Source organism: Pseudorca crassidens, chromosome 8, assembly GCF_039906515.1.
Source record: "Pseudorca crassidens isolate mPseCra1 chromosome 8, mPseCra1.hap1, whole genome shotgun sequence".
NCBI lineage: Eukaryota > Metazoa > Chordata > Mammalia > Artiodactyla > Delphinidae > Pseudorca > Pseudorca crassidens.
The window spans coordinates 100977220-100998327 of record NC_090303.1 but is presented as its reverse complement, the minus strand read 5'-3'; the positions used below and the strand labels follow the sequence as shown (position 1 = coordinate 100998327).

Sequence of the window (21108 nt, the reverse complement as noted above, 5' to 3'; positions counted from 1 at the left end):
CCTAAATAACACAAAAGGGCTCTGGAATACCACTGCTGGGAGACGGCCTTCCAGATTTACTCAGACCTAGGGTAGGGAAACAGACCTAGACAAAGAAAGAGATATTCCCGGGGAATCAGGCCAGTCTCTGCAGACTCTGGACAGAGGTGGGACGGCACCTCGGAGGGGAGGGAGAGGTGGCTGGTTCCGGTCTGACGGCCCCTCTCTCCGCGAACTGAAGCGGAAAGCAAGAGGGCTCTCAGGGGCCAGGGGTGTCTGGGCCGGGCGGGTCGAACGCCCAGGGCACTGCGCCCCGCATATGCCGCTCCTGCAAGGAAAAGCTCTGGGTGCGTATGCGGCTTGTCACTTCCTGGGTGCGCAGCGTGAGCCCGAAAATGTCCTCGTGATAGCGTTGCTGATCCTGGAGGGGAAAGAGGGCGGGAGATCAAAACCCAAGTCGGAGTTGCCAGCGGGAGTGGGGGCGGCCCCCGGCCCCGCCCCTCCGCACCCGCAGCACGCCGATGACGTCGCCGGCCTCATCCAGCTCCATGTCGCCCTCTGTCGCCAAGATGCGCTGCACCGTCTGCAGGACGCTGGTTGCCATGGTGACATCGCCGCAGACAAACATGTGGCCCCGCTCGAGGCACAGCACGCGGTGCACCTCAGCAGCCAGCTCCGACCGCAGGATGTCCTGCACGTAGGTCTGAGGGGAGGCGGGGTCAGGGGCAGACCCCGGCGGGGCACCAGGCAGGGAAGGGCAGGCCCCGGGGGGAGCGGGCAGGGCGGGTCTTGGGTGCGGGAAAGATACCCAGCGCACCCGGTGGGGCCTTGGTGCGCTGGGGTGGGGTCTCAAGGGACGGAGACAAGTAAGGGGCGGGGCATGGGTGAGGGTGGGTGAGACCCAAAGGGGCCTTGGCACGAGGGTGGAGCCGAGTGGGGGCGGGCGTCTGAGCGCCACTGGGTCGAGCGGAGGGTGCGCACTGCAGGGGGCGGGGCCGGCCTGGGGCGGGGCCGGCCTGGGCCTGGGCCTAGGCGCCCTGGGTTACCCCTGCCCCCTCAGGGTCTCGCACCTTAGGGCTGTTGGGTTCCCGGGAGAAGGCGGTGAGGACGCGGCCGAACACCCCGCGCTGCTGGGCATCCTGCACCTCCTCGCGGTAGAGATGGTCGAGCTGGGAGCACCGGCAGCCGAACACCAAGGTCATGGGGGCAGGCTGCAGCCCTGCAAGCATGACTGCGGCTTGGGAGAGCCCCCCAACCCCCTCCTGGGGACACAGCCCTAGCTGGCCCTCCCACTGGCTACCCTCACCCAGGCTGAGGGGCCCACCCTTTACGGCAGAAACAACCACTCAGCTGTTTGGCCTCTAGGAGGGTTGGGATGCTTTCACAGAGATCCTGCCTGACGCTGATTCACAGAGAAGCCGAAGGTCACAGGAGATGGTGACTTCCCTCTGGTGGCATGGCCAGTAGTGACGCTGTGCTACGCTTGGGGCTTCTGACTCCATGCCCTTTGAACCATCCAACACTGCAGTCTGAGACTGTCTGGCCCCTTCCCTGCTCTAAGTCCATATTCTCCCACACCTTCAGTTCCTGCCCTCTACACCTTCCTCTTAGTCACAAGCTCCCTTCTTTTGATTTACCAGCTCCCCTGGGCACCCCATGCCCAAACTGAACACCCTGTAGCTTCCTTGGGTCTCAGACACACCTAAGTGACCTCTGACACAGTCCAGAGTCCACCTGGGGCATATCTGTCTTCTGAGTCCCAGCCCCATCTTCTCCAGACATCCGGGTTCCCTTTGTTGTTAATCCAATCCAACACTACTTTGTGCTGGGCACCAGGAAGCCAGACCAACAGGGCACTGCCCTTGCCTCTAGGCCTCCGACCCCCTGGTCTAATAAAATTCTTTTCACCTTTGTGGCCCTGTTCCTTGCCCTCTTTCCTACCTGGTTCCTGCCTTCTAGCCCCCTGCTCTTTTGTGCCCCTAAGTTGTGTGACTCCCTCCTGCCTTCCAGTCATTCCCTTGGGCCCCAGCCTCACCTTTGCTCTCGATGTCGTGTAGCCGCTCCTGCCAAAATCCCCGGAAGGGGGCGATGCCAGTGCCCGGGCCCACGAGGATGCAGGGCAAGCTGGGATCAGGCGGCAGCCGGAAGGAGGGAGCCCTAGCCAAGAGACCCTCCATCAGGCCCACTTTGTTTCCCCATATCCCCCATTCTTATCAGCCTCAGCAGGGTTGGGAGAGGAGAACTCAACTTCCGCTGAAAATGAGTTAATGCTTGTGTCTAGCTCACAGTAAACGCAAAGTGTTTAATAAAAGAACTCTGCTGATTGGCAGAAACTTCCTGGACCTGTGGTTTCTGGAGGTTGGGTCAAAGGAAATAAAGCTTAAATTTGAATTGAAGAATGTTTTGGTGTTTCAGTTCAGGAGATATAGAAAGTATGGGGGAGGGAAGGACAGACAGCCTTTTAGTTCATCATGGGTTCGCTGAGTGTCTTTGTTTTAAACCATAGCCTCGACATTGGCATTTGGTTTGTACTCACTAGATTGGCAGTTTATCTGTAATTTAGCCTGCTGGATGGGTTTGGGTCACTAGGCCTAGCTGGTACCATCCTGGGAACACTTCTTTGTCCCACCTGAGACTTCCAGCTCCTGGGTGCTGGATGGGGCAATTCTGAACACAGCAGGAGGGAGGGGTACCCTGAGATCCTTCCCTTTCCTCCAGTGCTCAGTGTTACTGTGGTAACCTAACCAGTTCTCCCCGGACTAAATGCGGATGGGGCCCAGTTCCCAAGCACCCTGCCTGCCAACATCAGACTGACCCCAGAGATGTAGGGAGGGACACCGTACACCGTCTAAAAGCAACAGGGCCTGCTGGATCGAATCCCAGCCCCGTCTCTGGGAACTGCAGTTTCAAGATAGGACCCTAAGTCCAAATTAGTGAAAGGCCCCAAACTTAGCCAGAGTTGTGAAGTGGGTGCCCCGTCCTGGATATGTTAAGTGGGGCGTCCCTGCTCCCAATCACACCTTCACCAAAGCTTCTACCCTCACCCTGTGCAACTGCCTGCCGATCCCTCCACCTGTCCTCGGCCATCCGTGACGCACTCTGCCACCCCTGCTTGGACAGACACTCTCTTCCTGGTGCCCCGCCGGCCCCCCTCCCCCGCAGTGCTCACTTACCCCCTGATGAAGCAGGGTACGGGGTCTCCAGCCTTGAGTTGGCTCAGCCACGTGGAGCAGACTCCATAGTGCAGGGGACCCAGCCCATCTAGGGGGTTGGGGAGGGAGGGGGCCAGTGAGGGGTCCATCCCGGGGTCACGGTGTGCTCCTGGTCCTGCCCCTGCTTCCCAGCCTCACCTTGAGTCCTGTATGCCAGCACAGCTACTGTGAGGTGGATCTCTCCTGGATGGGTGCTGGGTGCTGAGCTGACCGAGTAGTACCGGGGCTGGAGCAGGGGCAGCTGGGTGAGAAGCAGTGGGGCAGGCAGTGCCACGGATGGAAACTGCTCGAGCACCTCCAGCAGGGTGGGGCAGCGGAACCACTTCCACTCCTCGTAGCGCCGGGGGTCCTGGTGGGGGCAGGGGGCAGTGAGCTTGGAACCAGCTAGCCCTGCGTGATGACCTCCCTTCTTGACCCCTCCGGAGCTGAGCCTCCTGGGGTTTCTCCCCGCTCAGTAGTTCAGGCCAACAAACATTTCTTGAGCACCTTCTCCATGCTTTTTTTTTTTTTTTTTTTGCGGTACGCGGGCCTCTCACTGTTGTGGCCTCTCCCGTTGCAGAGCACAGGCTCCGGATGCGCAGGCTCAGCGGCCATGGCTCACGGGCCCAGCCGCTCCGCGGCATGTGGGATCTTCCCGGACCGGGGCACGAACCCGCGCCCCCTGCATCGGCAGGCGGACTCCCAACCACTGCGCCACCAGGGAGGCCTCCGTGCTTTTTTTCCATCCTGTTGGCTGCCCCGTGCGGCACGTGGGACCCTAGTTCCCCACCAGGGATTGAACCCACGCCCCCTGCTGTGGAAGCGCAGAGCCCTAACCACTGGGCCGCCGGGAAGCCCCCTCCGTGCTTCTTTAAGGCGAGAGAATTCAGAGATGAGTAGGAACTCCAGAGCTGGGTCTTAAAGCCCCAGCACGATAGCCAGGTGGGCTCCCATCCTGGCTCGTCCTGCCTCACCGGCCCCTGCTCCCCACTGGGGTGGCCCCCACCTGGCTGAGGGTCTCGAGCTCTTGCTGTTCACTGGGCTCTTCAGCCAGGGTGCTGAGCAGACGAAGAAGTTGAGGGCTGGGCGGGGAGGTGATGTCCAGGAAAAAGGTGAGAGCCTGGCGCAGCGTACACGGGGGCAGCCGGGGGTCCCGCACCCAGCCGGGAGGAGGGCCACCTGGGGGGGGCACAGCGTGCTCTGAGGAAGGGGCCAAGCCGGAATTGCATTGCCTGGGGAGTACAGGGGGACTAACCACCTCACGGTGTCTTATCAGAGGCCTGGCCCTCGAACAGTGGTGGTGGGCCTGTATGGGCAGCCCCTTTGAGTGTGAGTGTGTGTGTGTGTGTGTGTGTGTGTGTGTGTGTGTGTTTGAGGGCTCCTGCCTTTCCCCACCCAGCTTGTTTGAACTCCAGGAACTGGTGCAGCATGAGGTAGACCTGATGCCAGCTACAGAGCGGGCTAGGCTGTCGGGGGTGGGTGGAGTGGGGAAGCCTTTGAAAGGAGCCCAGAGGGAGGGGTGGCCTTCTGCGGGGGGGGGGTGTCAGGGAGTTCTGAGAAGGGAGCCGCCCTCAGTGGACCTTCCAGCAACAAGGCCAGCCCGTCAGGAGGTGGCACAGCACCTGTGAGTGGAGATGGCCCCCTTCCACCAGATCCTGAACCTGAGGGGACCCTGGGGACCAGAGGGATGGAGCCCCTCACCTGGGCTGCCCTTCTCCAGTTGCTCCACTGCCACAGACTCGGTGGGCGGCGGCGGGTCCTCCACGCGGCTCATCAGCGCCTCCACGAGCCCCGGCCGGTTGGGCGGGCAGATGCCTATGTGGTCCCCCGGCTGGTACTGGAGCCCCTCCTGGCTTCCAGTGTCCAGGCGCACCAGGATCGTGGCCCGGCTGGGGGTGGGGAGAGGGGGCAGTTATAGGAGGGCTGGGCAGGAGGGGGGCGGAGCCAGGGTCTGGGGCGCGAGGGGCGGGGGCCGGCGTGGTGGGGCCAATTGGTCCTCCTCACGTGGACTTGCTGCTTTGTAGGTTTTCCACCAAGAGGACTGTGGCCTGGAACATCTTCCGCCTGTGCACGTGGATCAGGCCTGCGGGGCGGGGGACAGATGAGACAGAGCCGGAGCCGGGGACCCTGGCCTGGCCCCTGAGTGAGTCGGTCCTGGGCCCAGGGGGAGCTGGGGGTCCAGCAGAGTCAGGGTGAAATCAGGGCCGCACCTGGCAGCAGCTGGAGGCCCTCGGCCTGGGCGCTCAGCCGGTACCTCTGGCGTTTCCAGCTCCGTTTGGGGCTGAAGATGTCCTGGGCCGCGGCCTGGGCATCCTCCCCCACGCAGAACGTCTCACAGGAGGCCTGGGGGGTGAGGAGGTGAGGGCTGAGGCCCTCTGGCCACCAGGGAGGGCCTGGCGGCGAGCAGCTCAGGGGCGCTGATGCGGGAGATGGAGCTGGGCCTGCTGGGGCCCGTCGCCACCTTCCATTCCTGGGGCTGCCGGAGCAGAGGCGCCCGTCTCAGGCTTGCACCTGTGGGACAGGCAGCCCCGGGGGCAGGAGGGAGAGTGGAACCGAAACGGAGGCTGAGACTGATGGCATCGTGTCCTTCAGCCCATTTCGTGTCTTGGCTGCTGTGTTAGCTATTCCTTTGCATGTATTTTTGTCACGTCCGCTCGTTAGTTAACCTGGTGAATGTTAATCTTGTGTCCCAAGGAACGCAGAGCTTGGCACCGGAAGCTTCAGCGAACGCATCTACGCGTTCAGACCTGTGTTCACATTCTCACTCCTAGACTTAACAGCTTGCAGGCCTCCTTCTCCCTGTCTTTACACCTCCTTAGGGTCTGCTGAAGATAATGACATGCTTCTATAAAGCCTTTAGGTGCTCCTGGAGTGGGCACAGAATTCCGGTGGCCTTGGGAGGGGTCTCCGACTGGTCTGTCTTCCCCCGCACTGCACACCAGGGGCTAGAGGGGGCCCCTGGGGCAGGACCCCTGGGAGGGTGTGTATCCTATTTGTTTCTGCTCAGGTGCAAGCCTGGCGAGCCGCTTCGCCGGCCATCAGCTTGAAATCTAGGGCTCACCCATGACGGGCTGCTCCCACCCGTATCACCAGTGCGTTAATCTTTCTTTTGTGTGTGTAAAGTCTTATATCTCTTCCTTCCTTCCCCGGCCCCCTCCCTTCCTTCCTACCCCCACTGCTCCCACCCTGCTTAGCTCAGAGCCTTCCTGCTCTGGCTGGATGCTCCTCCCGTCGGCCCTGTGTCTCTAAAGTGGTGTCCCCGGCCTCATGCCCTCTCCTCCCTTCTCCTGTCCCACTCCCAGCTTCCTGCCGATTCCCTTGTCTGGATTCTTTAGTCTTGTTTCCCATTCCCTCTTCTTCTCCCCAGCAAACACTGCACCTGTGCTGGCCGGCCCTCCTGCTGGGATGCCCGCCTCCTTCCCATCAGTCCAGACCCGCTGAGCTCAAGCCTGGGGACCTTGGCGGGGCCAGCGCTGCCCTGGAGCAGTGTTAGGACTGCGAGAAGGAGGCCCGTTCAGCTCCAGGAGTGATCCGCAGACCAGGCAGAGCTGCTCTGGAGGAAGCCCAGGCTTAGGAATTCATGGCCCTGGGCTGGCCCCTCCTGTACTCCCCTAGCCGAGGACCCCCTCCAGTCCAGGCGCGGCCCCAAACCTGCCTAGCCTCTGACTTCCTGTAGTTCCTCAGCTTCAGCCCTCGCCTCTGACTAACCCTCTCTTGATCCTTCCCTTCTCCCTCCATCCTGCCCTGCACCCCTCCCTCTGTGCCCGTGGGGGAGGGGGCGGGCAGCCCGTGCCTGCCTGAGGCTGCGGCCTGCGCCTGCAGAGGCCCTAGCAGCTCCACCCGTGCTGTCAGGGCCGTGTCGTCCCTCACCACTCGGGACTCAGCCAGAAGGGCTGGCTGTGCAGTGGCAAAACGAGGGTGGATTCTGGAGGGACAGGACGGGGCCAGAGAACCCAACGAGTCCGGGCATCGGGGAGGGCCCCGCCTCCGTAGGTACGGCAGGTCTCGGGAGCAGATGTCCAGGCTGGAGTGACTTAGAATTGCGGGGGCAGGGTGGCGGGAGCGAGACGTCGGGAAGGGCCCAGGGGCTCACCTGGAAGGCAGCCTGGGCCCAGCCACGGAAGGCCTCCTCCTGGCCGCACAGCTCATCGCCCTGGCCCAGCTGAAGCAGCCGCTCCCCTCCCAGCTCTTCCAGCCGCGTGTCCACCGCACGAGCAAAGGCGCAGAAATGGGGGTACGCCCGGGAGCCCAGCCCAAACACACAGAACCTGGGGTGCAGGGAGCCGTCAGCGGAGGCCACCTCGTCCCCCGCTCCCCGGGGCCCAGGCAGCTCCCCTCCCCCGCGGCTCCCCTAGCCGAGCCTCCCCGGACCTGAGGGTCCCCAGCGCCCCTGCGCTGTCGGTGTTACTGGACTCCTTCCTCTTCCGCCGCCAGGAGGACACCAGCGGGTCTGAGCAGGAGACGCTGTTGAAGCGGATTTTGTAACTCCTGCAAGAGAGGAGGGAGACGGGGTGTCACAGGGGACTGGAGACCAGGCGGGGCCCAGACGCGGCCAGGGGACAGCCTCAGGGTCTCCGGAACAGGCTTGGGATCGGGGCTGCGGCCCCAGGGGGTCTCTGAGCCTCCAGGCCCTGCCTCCCCTCCTGTCTCTGAAGGAGACCTCAGGACTGACGGCCCCTTAGAGCCCCGGGGCCTGGAGTTGGGGGGTCGCAAGGAAGAGGGTGTCCTGAGGCCCCGCTCAGCTGTCCTCCAGCTCGTTGGGAAAATGAGTGTGGAGCCGTGGGAGAACTCTTTAGACCTCCTTTCCTTTCCTTGTTTTTTTTTTTTTGCGGTACGTGGGCCTCTCACTGCTGTGGCCTCTCCCGTTGCGGAGCACAGGCTCCGGACGCGCAGGCCCAGCGGCCATGGCTCACGGGCCCAGCCGCTCCGCGGCATGTGGGATCTTCCTGGACCGGGGCACAAACCCGCGTCCCCTGCATCGGCAGGTGGACTCTCAACCACTGTGCTACCAGGGAAGCCCCCTCCTTTCCTTTTGTGTCTCCAGATGCCTCCCTGTCCCCCCGCCCCCAAAACTCCCATCCTACTCACTTGTGTTGCTCTGGCCGAGGGGAGCTGTTGTAGGGGCCCGACATCTCCATCAGGGCTGCCGCAAAACTCTGGCGAGGGCAAACGTTGGCATCACAATTAGTTTTGTTTTATTTCAAACTATACAAAATTTCATTCTACACTGGACTGGCCCTTGTTATTATTATTTATGACCTTAAATTTTAATTTGTTTTGAACATTTCAAAAGAGAGGTATTGGCTTTTTGAAAACATTACAGAAGCGTGTAAAGTAATAGAAGAGAAAGTCTACCCTTCCCTTCCCTCCAGTCTCATCCCCCAAGGCATGTGTACCATGGACAGATGTTAAACTTTCTATAGTTTATTTTTTAAAGTAAAAATGGGATCCTATTATGTTTACCTGCTTTTTGTCAATAACCTATCATGGATATCCTTCCAGGTCAACACACCAAGATTGACCTCATTCTTTTTTTTTTTTTGGCCGTACTATGCGGCTTGTGGGATCCTAGTTTCCTGGCCAGGGATCAAACCCGGGCCCCCTGCAGTGGAAGCACAGAGTCCTAACCACTGGACTTCCAGGGAAGTCCCAGACCTCATTCTTTCGAATGATTACACAGCATCCCATCATTTGTAGGTACCATGGAGACTTCCCCCTGCCTGGGGATATCTGGATGGTCTAGGCACAATGCTGGAACACTCATATACACCTGTTTCCTCCTTCGCATATTTCAGTAGGGTAGTCCTTAGAAGTGGAACCGCTGAGTCAGAGGGTTTAAAAGCTTGGTGGCGTGGTCAGATGGTCCTGTAGCATCAGGATAGAGGAATGCTCTTTCCTCAGTCCTGTCCACACTGGATGTGACCAGTCCAATCTGATAGGTGGGAAATGGCTCTCAGTCTCCCTGCACTGCCTTGATCCCTAGTGGCACTGATATCTTCTAGAAAGCTGGGCCGTATCATATGCTGCCACGGACATAGCTTAGAACCACACACGACAATCTTTACACAGGAAAAACCAAAACGCGGCAAGGCCACAATATCCTAGGGTTAACCGTAGACGCATTTAGACGGTGAGCCTACAGGTTCACCGTAATTAGCATGGACGACCTTAAGTTTATTTCTTGAACATTTTCTTGAAGTGTAATGTACATAAGGAAAAGCACCCACCTTATAAATGCAAAGCTTTACAGATTTGCGTAAACTGAACCTACCTGTGTCATCAGCATCCCATCAAGAAACGTCACCAGCGTCCTAGAAGTCACCTTGGTGTCACCCCACCCCAGTCACTCCCCACCCCCTCTCTGGGGTAACCACCCGGTCTCCTGATTAAAAGCCCACGGAATTGTTCTGCCTCTTCCTGAAGCTGATACAAAGTGAGTCCCCTGGTCTGATTCTTTCGTGTCTGGCTTCTTTCCCTCTGCGTGATGTTTGAGACTCATCTGTTTTGTTGGGTGTGGTTGTATTTTGTTGTGTGTGGTTGTATTTTGTTCACCCTCATGGCTGCACCGCGTTTCAATAGACCACGATGTATTTATCCGTTCTACGGCTGAGAGTCATTTGAACTGTTTCCAGCGCGGGGATATCATGAACGGTGCTGCTCTAAATATTCTTGTTTGTGTTGTTAGTAAATATATACCATTTTCTGTAGGGCAAATTCCTGGGTTTGCTCCCTTTAGAAACATTTGAGGTAGAATGTACACATATTGAAACGCACGGAACTTAAGGGTGCAGTTCAATCGCTTTGGCTGTACGGTAGTTTCATTAAAAAAAAAAAAAAAAGTTAAACATAACATCTACCCACTGACCTAGCAGTCCCACTCCTAGGTATTTATCCAAGAGAAATGAAAACATAAGGCCACAAAAGCCTTGTACAGAAATGTTCATAACAGCTTTATTCACAATAGCCAAGCGCTGGACACGGCCCAGGTGTCTGTCAGCAGAGAAGGAGAGAAATAAACTGTTCGTGCCATGGGCGTGGCTCAGCCATGGAGAGGAATGAGCCACTGAGTCACTCGGCAGCGAGATGAACCTCCAAAGCGGGGGGGAGTGAAAGAAGCCAGAATACCGTGCTCCCCTCTCTATGATGTTCTAGACCAGGTGACAGGAATCGGGACGGTGGTCGCCTTTGGTGGGGAGATTGAGAGGGGGATTGACTTGGGGAGTTGACAAGGGGGACTTTCTAAGTGATGGAAGTGTTCTCTGGCTTGATGGGCTGTGGGTCACATGGAGGTAACTATTACTTTTATACTAAAAAAACGTAGTGACTCTAGTTTCTTTAAAAGGGAGATCAGAAGCAGGGCTGAATGGGCAGCGAGGCAGGGGAGAAGGCTTCCATGAGCATTCTGCTCTAGGGGACTTGAGGAGGTACTTAGCGCTAAGAAGGCATTTAGAAAGAGAAGCAGATAGGGGCTCCAGAAATGAATGTTCCTGGGGACGGCCAGAGACAGAGAAGCAGGAAGGACAGTGATTAACGGTAAAGGATTCAGTGGTGGGACTCCAGTTTATTCCTTTCAAGATTTGTTCAGAAAGTGAAGTTTCCTAATCTCTGTTGGCATCTGAGCAGTGCTCTTTTCTTTTGTTAAGAGAAGAAGAAATGACAAAGCTGAGATCTCGCTTTAAGTGCCGTCTTTCCCATTTGTCAGTGCCTGGCCAGCCAGGAGGTGCCTTCCGTGTATTAAACACTTGCTCTGATAGTGGAAATGACTTGGGGACCCAGCTAAGCAGGTGTGTCTGTGTGTGTGTGTGGCGGGGGGCAGCCGCAAGGGTGGGCCTGGAGTGTGGCTTGTGCAGGCCCTTGGGTCCTAGTGGACTGTCCATGCTCCTACTCTCACGGCATCTCCACTTTCCATCATGGGGTTGGGGGTCCTGCCCAGCCATTCCAATTCTGAGTCTCCCTTCGTTCCCAGCGGCCCCTTTCCTGGCAGGCCTCACCTCTCCATTCTCTGGGGGATCACCATTCCCAAAGGTGCTGGTCACCACCAACACCAGCGTCTCGTGCTCCAGGGACACCACGTCATACTCATCCATGCACAGGACCTGTGGGCAAGGAGAAGACCATGTCCTGGGGAGCTGTGCTGCGCTGCTCTGGTTCTTTTTATTCTAGTCCTCCTGGCAGGGCAAGATTCAGGCCCCGACTCGACCCCTGAACCCCTGAGGATCCCGGGGTTCCTCGTGGGCCCTGCCTTGTGACCCTCTCCTGTTCTCCAGGCTGTGTCTGAAGGTGGGGGCAGAACCCCCCTTCTTTTCAGATCCCTGCCCTCTGGGCTCAGTCCTACCCGAGGGTCGAAGGCCTTCCGGAAGAGCCTCCCCAGCTGCTGTGCGTAGCTCTGGGCCCGGCCGGTCTCGGAGGCGTACAGAATCGTCGCCTTCACTCGCTTCGCCATCACGGTGCCCATGAGTGAGGCAGAGATCTTCACCGCACTGTGGGCAAGGGTGGGGTGAAGGGGTCCCGGGCGCACAGAGACGGGGCCTCCCCAGGTGCGTGACCCAAGCAAGGTCTTGGTGGGTGTGGAGGGGTGGAGTGCCCAGACCACTGCTGGCGATGGGGGGAGGGTCTGGGTATGTGGGAGGGAGGGCAGCACTCCCAGGGAACCTACTTGGCCACTTCCTTAAAGGTCTTCTTCCTGGTGATGCCGGTGCCCTTGGCTGTGCTCCCCTTCCAGGGGTCTGGCTACAGGGAAGCGATGGGGGGGCGGGAGTGGAGGGAGAGGTAAGGAGAGAGAACAGAAGGCTGGAGGCCCCTGGGGCTGCTCAGTCAGAGCTGGCATGGTGGGCAAGAGCCAGTGGGGTGGGCACCTGGTAGCGGAAAGCAGGGGACAGGACATAGTTGACCATCTCCTGATGGAAGACTGGGGTGAGGCTGCCCGAGATGGGGGGCACGATCCAGGCCCAGTCGGCAGGGCAGCCCCCCCTGGCCTTCTGCTCGTTCTCCAGGTGCTTCATGAAGGAGGCCGTGGCAGCGTGGTGGTCCACAATGGTCACTTTGGCAAGCTGGGGTGAGGGACGGGCTTAGACTCAGCCCATAGACCCTGCGCTTCCGTCACCCCAAACCTAACATCTACCGTCTTCCCTGAACCAGTGTCGCCCCTAACTGCGGCACGCGTGGTCAGCAGGCAAAAGGAGCTCCAGTCTGTGCTCTCGGTATGCCTCCCACACCCAAAGAGCCGAAACTCTCGAGACCACATAGAAGTACTCAGCAGGCACTAGTTTCCTCCAATGGCAATGCCCAGCATGCCCTCGTCCTGGAATTAGAGTTTCCAGAATCCAGTGGGTCCCACCAACTGCAATACCCAGTATGCCCTGGGGGCCAGAATTACCGAGCATGCACTAATCAGCTAGGTTCCCATAATTACAGCGCCTGGGACTACAGGCCCGGCGCGCCCCGTGGCGCTCAGACTCGGGAACTCCTTCCAGCTTTCTCTGACCCCCGGCCCAGTCTCTGAGTGCCTCCCTCTCTTCCAGCCCCGATCCCTTGTGCTCCTGGCCAGTCGGGGCCTGTGTACCTGGTAACTGTGCAGCACAGCCAAGTTGATTTCCACGGCTGCCTTATCTTTCCACAGGGATGAGGTGGTCCGGGTATCCAGGTCCATGCAGACGGCCACGTCCTGAGAGCAGGGGTGCGCGGCAGTGGTTGGCAGGGGGCGGGGGAGGGTGGGTGGAGAACATCTTTGTCTCCAGCTCGTGAGTGGAAGGGGTGAGGGCGGGTGGGTAGCCAGCAGGAGGCCTGAGTGCTTCACTTGGGGCTGATTCAGGTTCCTGCCTGCAAAGGCACCACAGGGCAGAAAGGGACCCTGGGGCCGGCCACATCTCAGCCCCGGGCCTTCATTTCTCATCTCTAAAACGGGTTTTACCATGTTTTGAGTCAAAATATGCTTTGAGAAACGGACAAAGGTTACAGTTACAGCTCCTGTCCCCAGAAAAACCACTGCATCTTCGCACGCAGGTACATGCCCCCCTTTGCCCTGACCTTGGTGGTTCCAGAGCCCTCCTCTGCAGTTCTAGGTCGGGAGGCCGACCGGACCTGACCTTGTTCAGATTCTCCATGTTGCCGACATCCTATACGTGCTCCCAAGGCCCCCGCCCCACAGGTCCTCACCTCCAGGATGTTGTAGCGGTGGGGATCACACAGGTCCCGCGTGCCAATCTCCGTGCTCATGTACCAGCCGCTGAAGGGGGCTGCAGGGAACTCCAGGCCCCCAATTTCCAGTAGCATGTTGGACACTGCTGGGAGGGCGTACCAGCGCAGGCCCAGGGCCGAGAACCACTCCAGCCTGGGGGCGTGAGGGCGTGGGATCAGCCCTGTGGAGCCTTGCCTACCGGGCCACCCCCTGGGCAGCCCTCTCCTCCACCCGTCCCGGCCCCTCTCGTGCTCACGTGGGGTGCTCCAGGGGGACCTCGAGGACCAGTTCGGGGGGCAGAACAAAGAGCTCTGGAGCCTCATCTGGGGTCTGGAGCAGCAGGGGCAGCACATCAAAGCGGCCGTTTCCTGGGGTCCAGCCGTGCTGGATGCAGAGCTGCGGGCAGAGCGGCCGGAGAGGGGAATGAGGGGCCCAACCTTGTGCCCTCCTCAGGGACCTGCTTCTTTGGCATCTCCCGTCCTTCGTCTCAGTGAGGTCTCCTCTCCCTGCTGCGCCGACCGCTCTTTGACTGGACCCTTTGGCCTCCTCCCAGAGCCCTCGGGCTGGCCTCCCCGTTTCCACCTGCCCATGCCCACCTCGGTGATCTCCACGTTGGCTGGGTCCCCCCTCACGGAGCCGTCCTGCTGCCTGTAGCCCGCGTAGCGCACCAGTTGGCTGTTCCAGATGCGGAAGTCTCCGCGGCCCGGAGCGCGCTGGGGGAACACCGTGATGGCCGAACTGACGTGGGGACGAGAGCTGGTCAGAGCCCAAGTTCACTGCCTGTGCCTGGGGGAGGGGGTGGGGTCTCAAGCAGGGCGGGGGGCACTCACCGGAGGTTGCCCCGGTTGGTGGCGTACTTGACGTGGTTGCAGATGTAGGTGAACATCTCCTGTGCAGAGCTGCAATCCCGCGCGTCAAACACCTGAGCCGTCCGAGGCAGGGGGACAGGAGGGAGACAGGGGTCTTGAGTATCAGCCCCAGGGGAAGGCAAGGACGCGGGGCAGGGACTAGTGACCTTGTCTGCAGCCTTCGAAGGCTGCGGGGGGTGGGTCACAGGCTGTGAACCATGGTTCTTTCTCCTCTCGGGAGCCTCCCTGACCATTTGCACCCACACTGACCCTTCCTGCCCTGCACCCCACACACCCGGCGTAGTCTGGCCTGTTCCTTATCTGCTCGCCGGGGCAAGTGTCTCCCCATCCCTACGGAAGCTGACTCGGCACCTGGTACAGAGGAGGGACCCAGTCACTGTCAAACTGATGATCGGGCCAGGGCACCAAATGATGGGGATGCCGCCTGGGGGTGTGGGTGGCGAGCTCCCCATTTCTCATGGTGCTCAAGCAAAAGCAGGTGGCCCCCGCCAGTCTTCTGACTCTCCTTGAGCACACTGATGATGGGAAGGGGGGTGGCTGCAGTAGGTGGCCTCCGGGGACTCTGCCCATCCTGACATTCCGAAGCAAGGAGTCATCCTGACTGGTGGGGTGGAGGTCCCAGCAAGGGGCTGGGAGGTCCCTTTCCTGCTTCAGGGAGGAGGGGACTCATGTTGGTGATAGGGGCAGCGGTGACAGTGGCTGGCCTGGGGCCAACAGCGGGGTCAAATACGGAAGCTCTGGTGCGTTCAGAGTTGAGCTGGAGCTTTGAACAACTTCAAGCGTTTTGTTAAGTGTCAGACAGGATTGTTCTGATTTTATTTGCGCCTCCTTTGGGATTTACTCCGCACATGGCTTTCTTCCAAATTCTCTGGCGTCCGGTTACAACTAAGGAGGCCAAGGTCACGGATCCAGTTCCCCTGTGGGTCGGCTCGCTTCTGGTGGAGCCGGGCCACAGGCTGTTCCCGTAGCCCACGGGAGCTGAGTCACATGGCAGGGTGTGTGAAGGAGGGTGTGAGGCCCAGGCTCCGGGGGACTGGGAGGGAGCAGTGTGTTTGGGGTGAGGACGCTGGGCTGGGCAAGCAGGGGCCTTTTTTTTTTTTTTTTTGCGGTACGCGGGCCTCTCACTGTTGTGGCCTCTCTCGCCGCGGAGCACAGGCTCCGGACGCGCAGGCTCAGTGGCCATGGCTCACGGGCCCAGCCGCTCCGCGGCATGTGGGATCCTCCCGGACCGGGGCACGAACCCGTGTCCCCTGCATCGGCAGGCGGACTCCCAGCCACTGCGCCACTAGGGAAGCCCGGGGGCCTTTTCTGGAAGACTGCTCTTGTTGCTCTGACCGTACCACCCCCCGGGATCACCGCTCAGCTGTCCTCACCTACTCAGTGCGTCCCTCTGTCCATCTGGGTGATTCTCCCCCCCCAGACAGCCAAGGCGCTGCTATGGGGCTTAACGACCAGGTGGTAGCTGCTGGGCTGTGGGCTCCCCTGGGGTAGAGGGAATGGGCGGGGTCTCCCCACTGCTCGGGAACCCCCCGGGAAGCCTCAGGAGCGTCGCAACCCATGTTTTCCTCTCCTGTGTCCCCCTGTCCCCGCACTGGGTGCTGGCTAGCCAGCCACACCTGCAGCTTCCCCCACTGGATCCGGCCCACGCAGCGGGGGGCGTTGCGCCAGGCCTGCTTGGCCCCGAACACCAGCTCGCTCTCACGAAGCTGGTAGGTGCCTGTGGCCGCCACCTCGGCTTCCACTTCCTGAAGCCGCTCCTTGTGAGCCTGGGAGCCGCTCCTGGGGAGGAGAAGGGAGCAAGAGGAAGCCGTGGGCGGTGGAGGGCCCCCCGGCTTGGTGAGGGTTTGGCGAGGGTGGCGGTGTTGAGCTCCGGCCCCACGTGGTACCGGGATGGGGGGAATGCGAGGGGCCCTGGGGGAAGGGCCACCTGCCTCTAGGTCTCAGAAGGACCAGGGCCGAGGGTGGGCTGCGGGTCTCGGGGGAGGGCTTACCTCTTGATGGAGCTGTAGTACTGGTTGATGAAGTCCCTGGCCTGGCTCAGCAGCTGCTCAGGGGGCGGAGGGCCCTGGGAGGGTCGGCTCTGCAGTTTCCGTGGAAACACCAGAGAGCCCAGGCAGCGTCTGGGGGTGCAGGGCCCGTCCTGGATCGGGGTGGGGGGTGGTGGCCGAGAGAGCAGGGAGCATCAGATCAGGACCAGATCGGGGCTGGGGGCAGGGCCTGGAGGCAGAGTCTGGGGCAGAGGGAGGGAGGGTCCCGGGAGGTGTGCGTTGAGCCCCCCCACCCCCCAAGACTGGAAATAGCCGGGAGTTTGGGCTGGGCTAGGGAGGCTGAGAGTGCACGTTCCTTAGCTCGTCAGGCTCTTCCCGGTCTCCTCTCCCTTTGAGGGGACGGGCCTCAGCCACGTTGACCTTGACTTGGGAGACGGGGGGCTCCAGGCCTTACCTGCTGTGATTGCGCACACAGAGTGTCGTAGGTGATGCTCCCCGCCTCCCAGTTCTTGACGCGAGGGAACTTGGGCCCCTCTGGAGGCCGGGTTAGCTGGGGGCTGTTGGGAGCCGGGCTGGGGTCATGGGAGAGAAGCGTGTGACCCTTTGGACGTGCCCCAGAGACCTCTCTGCCAGCACTGAGTATCCAGAGATTGCCTGCTTGCTTGCCACGTGCTATCTCACCCTTCCTCCCAGCCCTTGCCACAGCCTTGGAAGGTAAGCAATATTGCACCCCGTTTACAGATGAGAGATCTGAGGCTCAGCGAAGTGAAGGATCTCGCCAAGGGCCGCACGGGCAGAGCTGCCGCTTCTCCACCCAGGCCCGCCGCACTCCTCTGGACGCTCAGCCAGACCCTGGGCTCCCGGGGCTGCGGCGCTGGGATCCTGAGGCCCTGGCCCGAGGCCGGGTCCTCATCCCCACTGCCTCCTCTGGACGTGGGGTGTCCAGCCCCCTGAGGTTGAGATGAGCCCGGCCTGGAGGGGACGGAGCCCCAGGAAGCCCCGGCAGGGATTCCTCAGCCCAGATTTCCCTCCGGCCTCAGAGGCCTTATCACTTCCTCCCAGGGCTGCCAGCCCAGCCTCGGGGAGGAAGGGAGGGACGCAGGCCTCCGCGCGCCTGTGCGGCCAGGCCCCCGGCCCCTTCGCCCTTGCGCGCAGAGCTGCCTGCAGCCCGGCCACCCCGGCTGGCCTGTCACCCCACCTGGCCTCGGGCTGCGTCCTTACTCTCTCCAGGGACCTCTGCCCCAGGGGCGCCCCTGCTGGGGTCTGGGGCTGCAGGGTCAGTTTGGGGGTTGATGGCCAGTGGGAGGAGGGGTCTGGAGCAGGGGAAAAGGGCCTAGCTGCTCTCTCTTCACAGTTCCTCCCGAGGGCCTCAGTCTCTCCCCCGTCCTCTCAGTCCCTGTACCTACCTCTCCCCAGCTCCTTTCCACTCCTGTTAAATAATCATGGCTGTCTGTCGGTCTTGCCGTGAACTAGAAACTTAACAGCAACTCCATGGGGTCAAGTACTGCTATCTCCATATTTTGTACAAACGGAGGCTCAGAGAGGTTAGGTAACTTGCTCAAAGTCGAACAGCTCTTGGCAGCAGAGCGGCGTTCAAACCCTGGCCATTCGCACCTGGTGAGCTGGCACCCTCACCCCCGACCTTCACCTGTCGCCTGCCGGCCTGGATCCCGGCCTCTTGTCTGAGGCTCCCTGACCATCTTGTTCTGTCCACGCTGACAGCCGTTTGGGTGGGCGACCTGGCCCTCCTGCCTGGGCTGCAGGCTCCAGCCCTTCCAAGCTGGGCCTTTAGGCCTTGACCTGCCCCCCTGCCGCCTGTTCCCAGCCTCCGCAGCCCTCACCTGTGGTCTGGCGCGGGCGGGGGTGCGGGTGCTGGTGCCCGGCTGGGCTCGGGCGCTGGGGAGGCCGGGCCCTGCTTGCTGCACAGCCCGAGGCCCAGCCCCAGCCCCAGGCCGCAGGGTGGCCCGGGCTCCTGGCCCACGCTCTTCAAGTTGCCCATGTCGGCTTCGGCCGCGTCTGCTCTGTGGCTCCCGGCACAGCCTCAGCCTTTTCCTTAGGAAGGGGAGGGGGCAGTGGGAGGGGGCTCTCCACTGCGGGCCCTCGCCCCGCCCCTGTCCCACACACAATGGGACAGGAACAAGCCCGGCTGGGAGGCTCGAAAGCCTCGGCTCCATGCCCGCAGGCCCGGAGGGTGGAGGGCCGGACGCCTGGGTTCCGCTCTGAGGACGAGGGAAGATAAGTGGGAACCCAGGTGCTGGCAGACCCCTGGGGCCCGAGTGCAGGAGCTGGGGTGCAGGGGAACGGTGGGGTGGGCTAGCCAGAGCACCAGCAAGACCCTTCTGTGGTATCTGACCAGAGGGCAGGTCTTCCACCTCACCCTTGCTGGCCTTGCCCTGAGGGGTCAGACAGAAGGGGGGCACTGGGGCAGTGGCTGGCGACGAGTCCCTGCTCTTAGTGACCACAGGGACCTCTAGGGTCACCCCGGTGCCCTCCTTCACCACCTTCCCTACATCTAAGGGCTCCTGGACCCCTACCTTTGAGTCTTTGGGGGTTCTTGGGGGTACAGGCTCAGCAAAGATACCGTGACCCTTTGTCCTTGGGTCTGGCATTAGGGTATCCCTTTCCATCCCAGCCCCAATTTCCTGGAACCCCCGCCCCCTGTGACTCAAGTGGGGGACACAAAAGGGCAGGAAGCTACCACCCAGGGCCTCCACGCCCACCCTGTCATACCGTGACGCATGCTTCCCTGGGGGAGGTCGGTCAGCAGACAGACCCAGCAGTCAGGGCTGGGGCAGAGACTGACCACTGGGGAAATCTTGGGGCCCTAGCAAGAGCGGGGTGGGGGTGGTGGGGGTGAAGGGAAACTAAATTCCCAGAATGCAAGTGGTACACATGGGCACTCTTCAGGTACCTCAAGGAGTAGTGCATGCTGGGGTTTGTAGTTCTAAGCCATCTAGGGGCTGGAGAAAGGCCGTGAGCTGGGGTTTCTGGGTCTACAGGGATCCAAGCCTGGCGGATTTGAGACCACAGAGACTAAGAGAAACTGTGAGAAAGAAACGGAAGTTGAGAGACTGGGATAGGCAGAGACAGGGAGAGGCAGACCGGCAGACAAACAAACATGTAGATTTGTGTTGGCTGGACTACTTTGAAAAGCAGTGGAGGATATGATTGGTGTGGGCCTGGGTGGGGGGCGGGCAGGCGGACCAGCCGGAAGGAACGGGCCGTGCTGGGAGCTCTGGGATCACACCAAGAAGGTGGGGTCTGCCAGTTCGGAGGCAGGAGGGTGAGGGGGCTTTGTAGACACGGACAAGCCTGAGCTCCTGGGCTTCCAGAAAACTTTGCTGCCCCTCCGTCAGCCAAGGGGCAGGTGAAATGCAGAAGCACAGGGCCTGTGCTCATCCCGGCTTTTGCCCGCCATGGCCCTGGAGCCCAAGGCCCCACCCCGCTCGCCTTCCTTTCTCAGGGAGGCAGGAGATGAGAGCCAGGCGCCTAGCTCTCAGGTACTCTTCCCCGCCATGCCTGAGGCGCTGAGGCAGACAGACCCCACTTCTGGCTCCCATTCAGCCACCACCTAACACGCGCGTGACTGAGAATGACTCCTTTTTCCGGATTCCAGTTAATGGAGCTGTGGCTGGCCTCCCCTGGGACAAGGTGGCAACAAGCATCAGGTGCTGAAGTCTTCACGACCTCTCGCCTGCAGCACTGACCATAGCCCTTCCCTGTGGACTCCAGACCTTGGGTCTCCCCTCCCATCCGCGCTCCACACTACGGCCAGATTCATCTCGAAATCAGGGCTAACGTCATGCTTTGGCTCCCCCTGAGACCTTCAAACCAAGGTCAACACACTGGCCCAGCCCTCAATTTCCCAGATGTGCTACTCATGCCCTCTGTTCTAGACAAATGGGCTTCCTCACAGATTCTCAAACTGTCCTTGTGTTTTCCTGCCCCTGGGCCCTTGCTTATGCTGCCCCCGCCTCCTCTCCCTTAGCCTTCTGACTAAAGGAGATCTTTCTTTTCCTTCCTCATGGCCCAGCCTTGGCAGCCCAGGAGGACCTGCTGCAGGAGATGCAGGTATAATGCCCTCAGACTCTGCCCAGCAGCCAACCCAAGACCACATGCTCCCCCAAGGCTTCAGAAAGTCCCTGAGCCCCCGAGGTACGTGGGCTCACGTCGCTGCCCGCCAGGGGCCTCTCCAGGTGGTCTTCCTGCGGCGTTCCTGTTGGCCTGATGAGACCATCTCAGGGCTCCCTGTGGTCTGAGGCTGTTCCCATCCGGTCCTCCCCCCACCTCTCCTTTCACAGGTGTCAGACCTGCATCCTGTTCCAGAGGCGTTCCCTCCCTCCCCGTTATCTTTCGCAGGCATGAATCTCCTATGCTTCCAATTCCTTCTTGGTGTACTTCCTGGAGGATCCGACCAGCACACGGCCCCGCTATGTTTCCTCTGTGAGGCCTTCCTCCAGCCCCCTTCTCCAGGCTCCCCGGGCCACGGGAATATCTCTTGCTCTGGTTCCTCCCAGCGGCGGTTCTCGGGCAGCTTGCCCTGTCCGATTTCTCTTCCAGACGAACTTGTGTGCTCTGGAAGCACAGGGCAAGTTCTGCTCATTTGCTCTCCTCGGGCCTGCATCTCCTGCCCCAAGCAGGTGTTTTGTGAATATCGGCTTGTTCAGCTGCAGATGTGTGCAGCCCCCCGGGGGCCCGCAACAGTGTTCCAGGGGCAGTTGGAGAGGGGCCGCTGAGAAGGGAGTCAGCAAGGCTGGCAGGTCGTGGTGGGCAGAAGGCACGGGGTGGGCTGGTGAAGGAGGCAAGAGGGGCCCTTCTCTGGCCACAGAGAGGCTGGGGACAGTTCAGTGCAGCTGCACTGATGGCGGGGACCAGGGGGCCCTGAAATTTCGGTGGGGATCTGG

At 60.6% G+C, this 21108-nt stretch overlaps 1 protein-coding gene across 4 annotated transcripts; it reads right to left on the bottom strand.

The window, feature by feature from the left end:
- Positions 1–33: 33 nt before the first annotated feature.
- NOS3 (nitric oxide synthase 3) lies at positions 34–18241 on the bottom strand. 4 transcript variants are annotated; one of them, XM_067747427.1, is made up of 26 exons: positions 18046–18238; positions 16659–16776; positions 16208–16356; positions 15833–15995; positions 14178–14269; positions 13944–14085; positions 13604–13743; positions 13326–13500; positions 12733–12834; positions 12026–12220; positions 11827–11900; positions 11506–11650; positions 11162–11266; positions 8259–8326; positions 7542–7658; positions 7264–7438; positions 5381–5513; positions 5175–5253; positions 4872–5059; positions 4177–4349; positions 3330–3540; positions 3153–3240; positions 2015–2136; positions 1050–1198; positions 488–682; positions 34–400 (listed from the first exon to the last, which is right to left on the bottom strand). In XM_067747427.1, exons 1-26 carry the CDS (start codon positions 18201–18203, stop codon positions 239–241), a joined length of 3618 nt encoding a protein of 1205 aa, XP_067603528.1. In that variant the 5' UTR covers positions 18204–18238; the 3' UTR covers positions 34–238. The 4 variants fall into 4 exon arrangements, with proteins under 4 accessions (XP_067603528.1, XP_067603529.1, XP_067603530.1 ...); XM_067747428.1 differs by having other exon boundaries at positions 16659–16761; XM_067747429.1 differs by lacking the exons at positions 34–400; positions 488–682; positions 1050–1198; ... (8 more) ...; positions 7542–7658; positions 8259–8326 and adding an exon at positions 9520–9975 and having other exon boundaries at positions 18046–18241.
- Positions 18242–21108: the final 2867 nt, after the last annotated feature.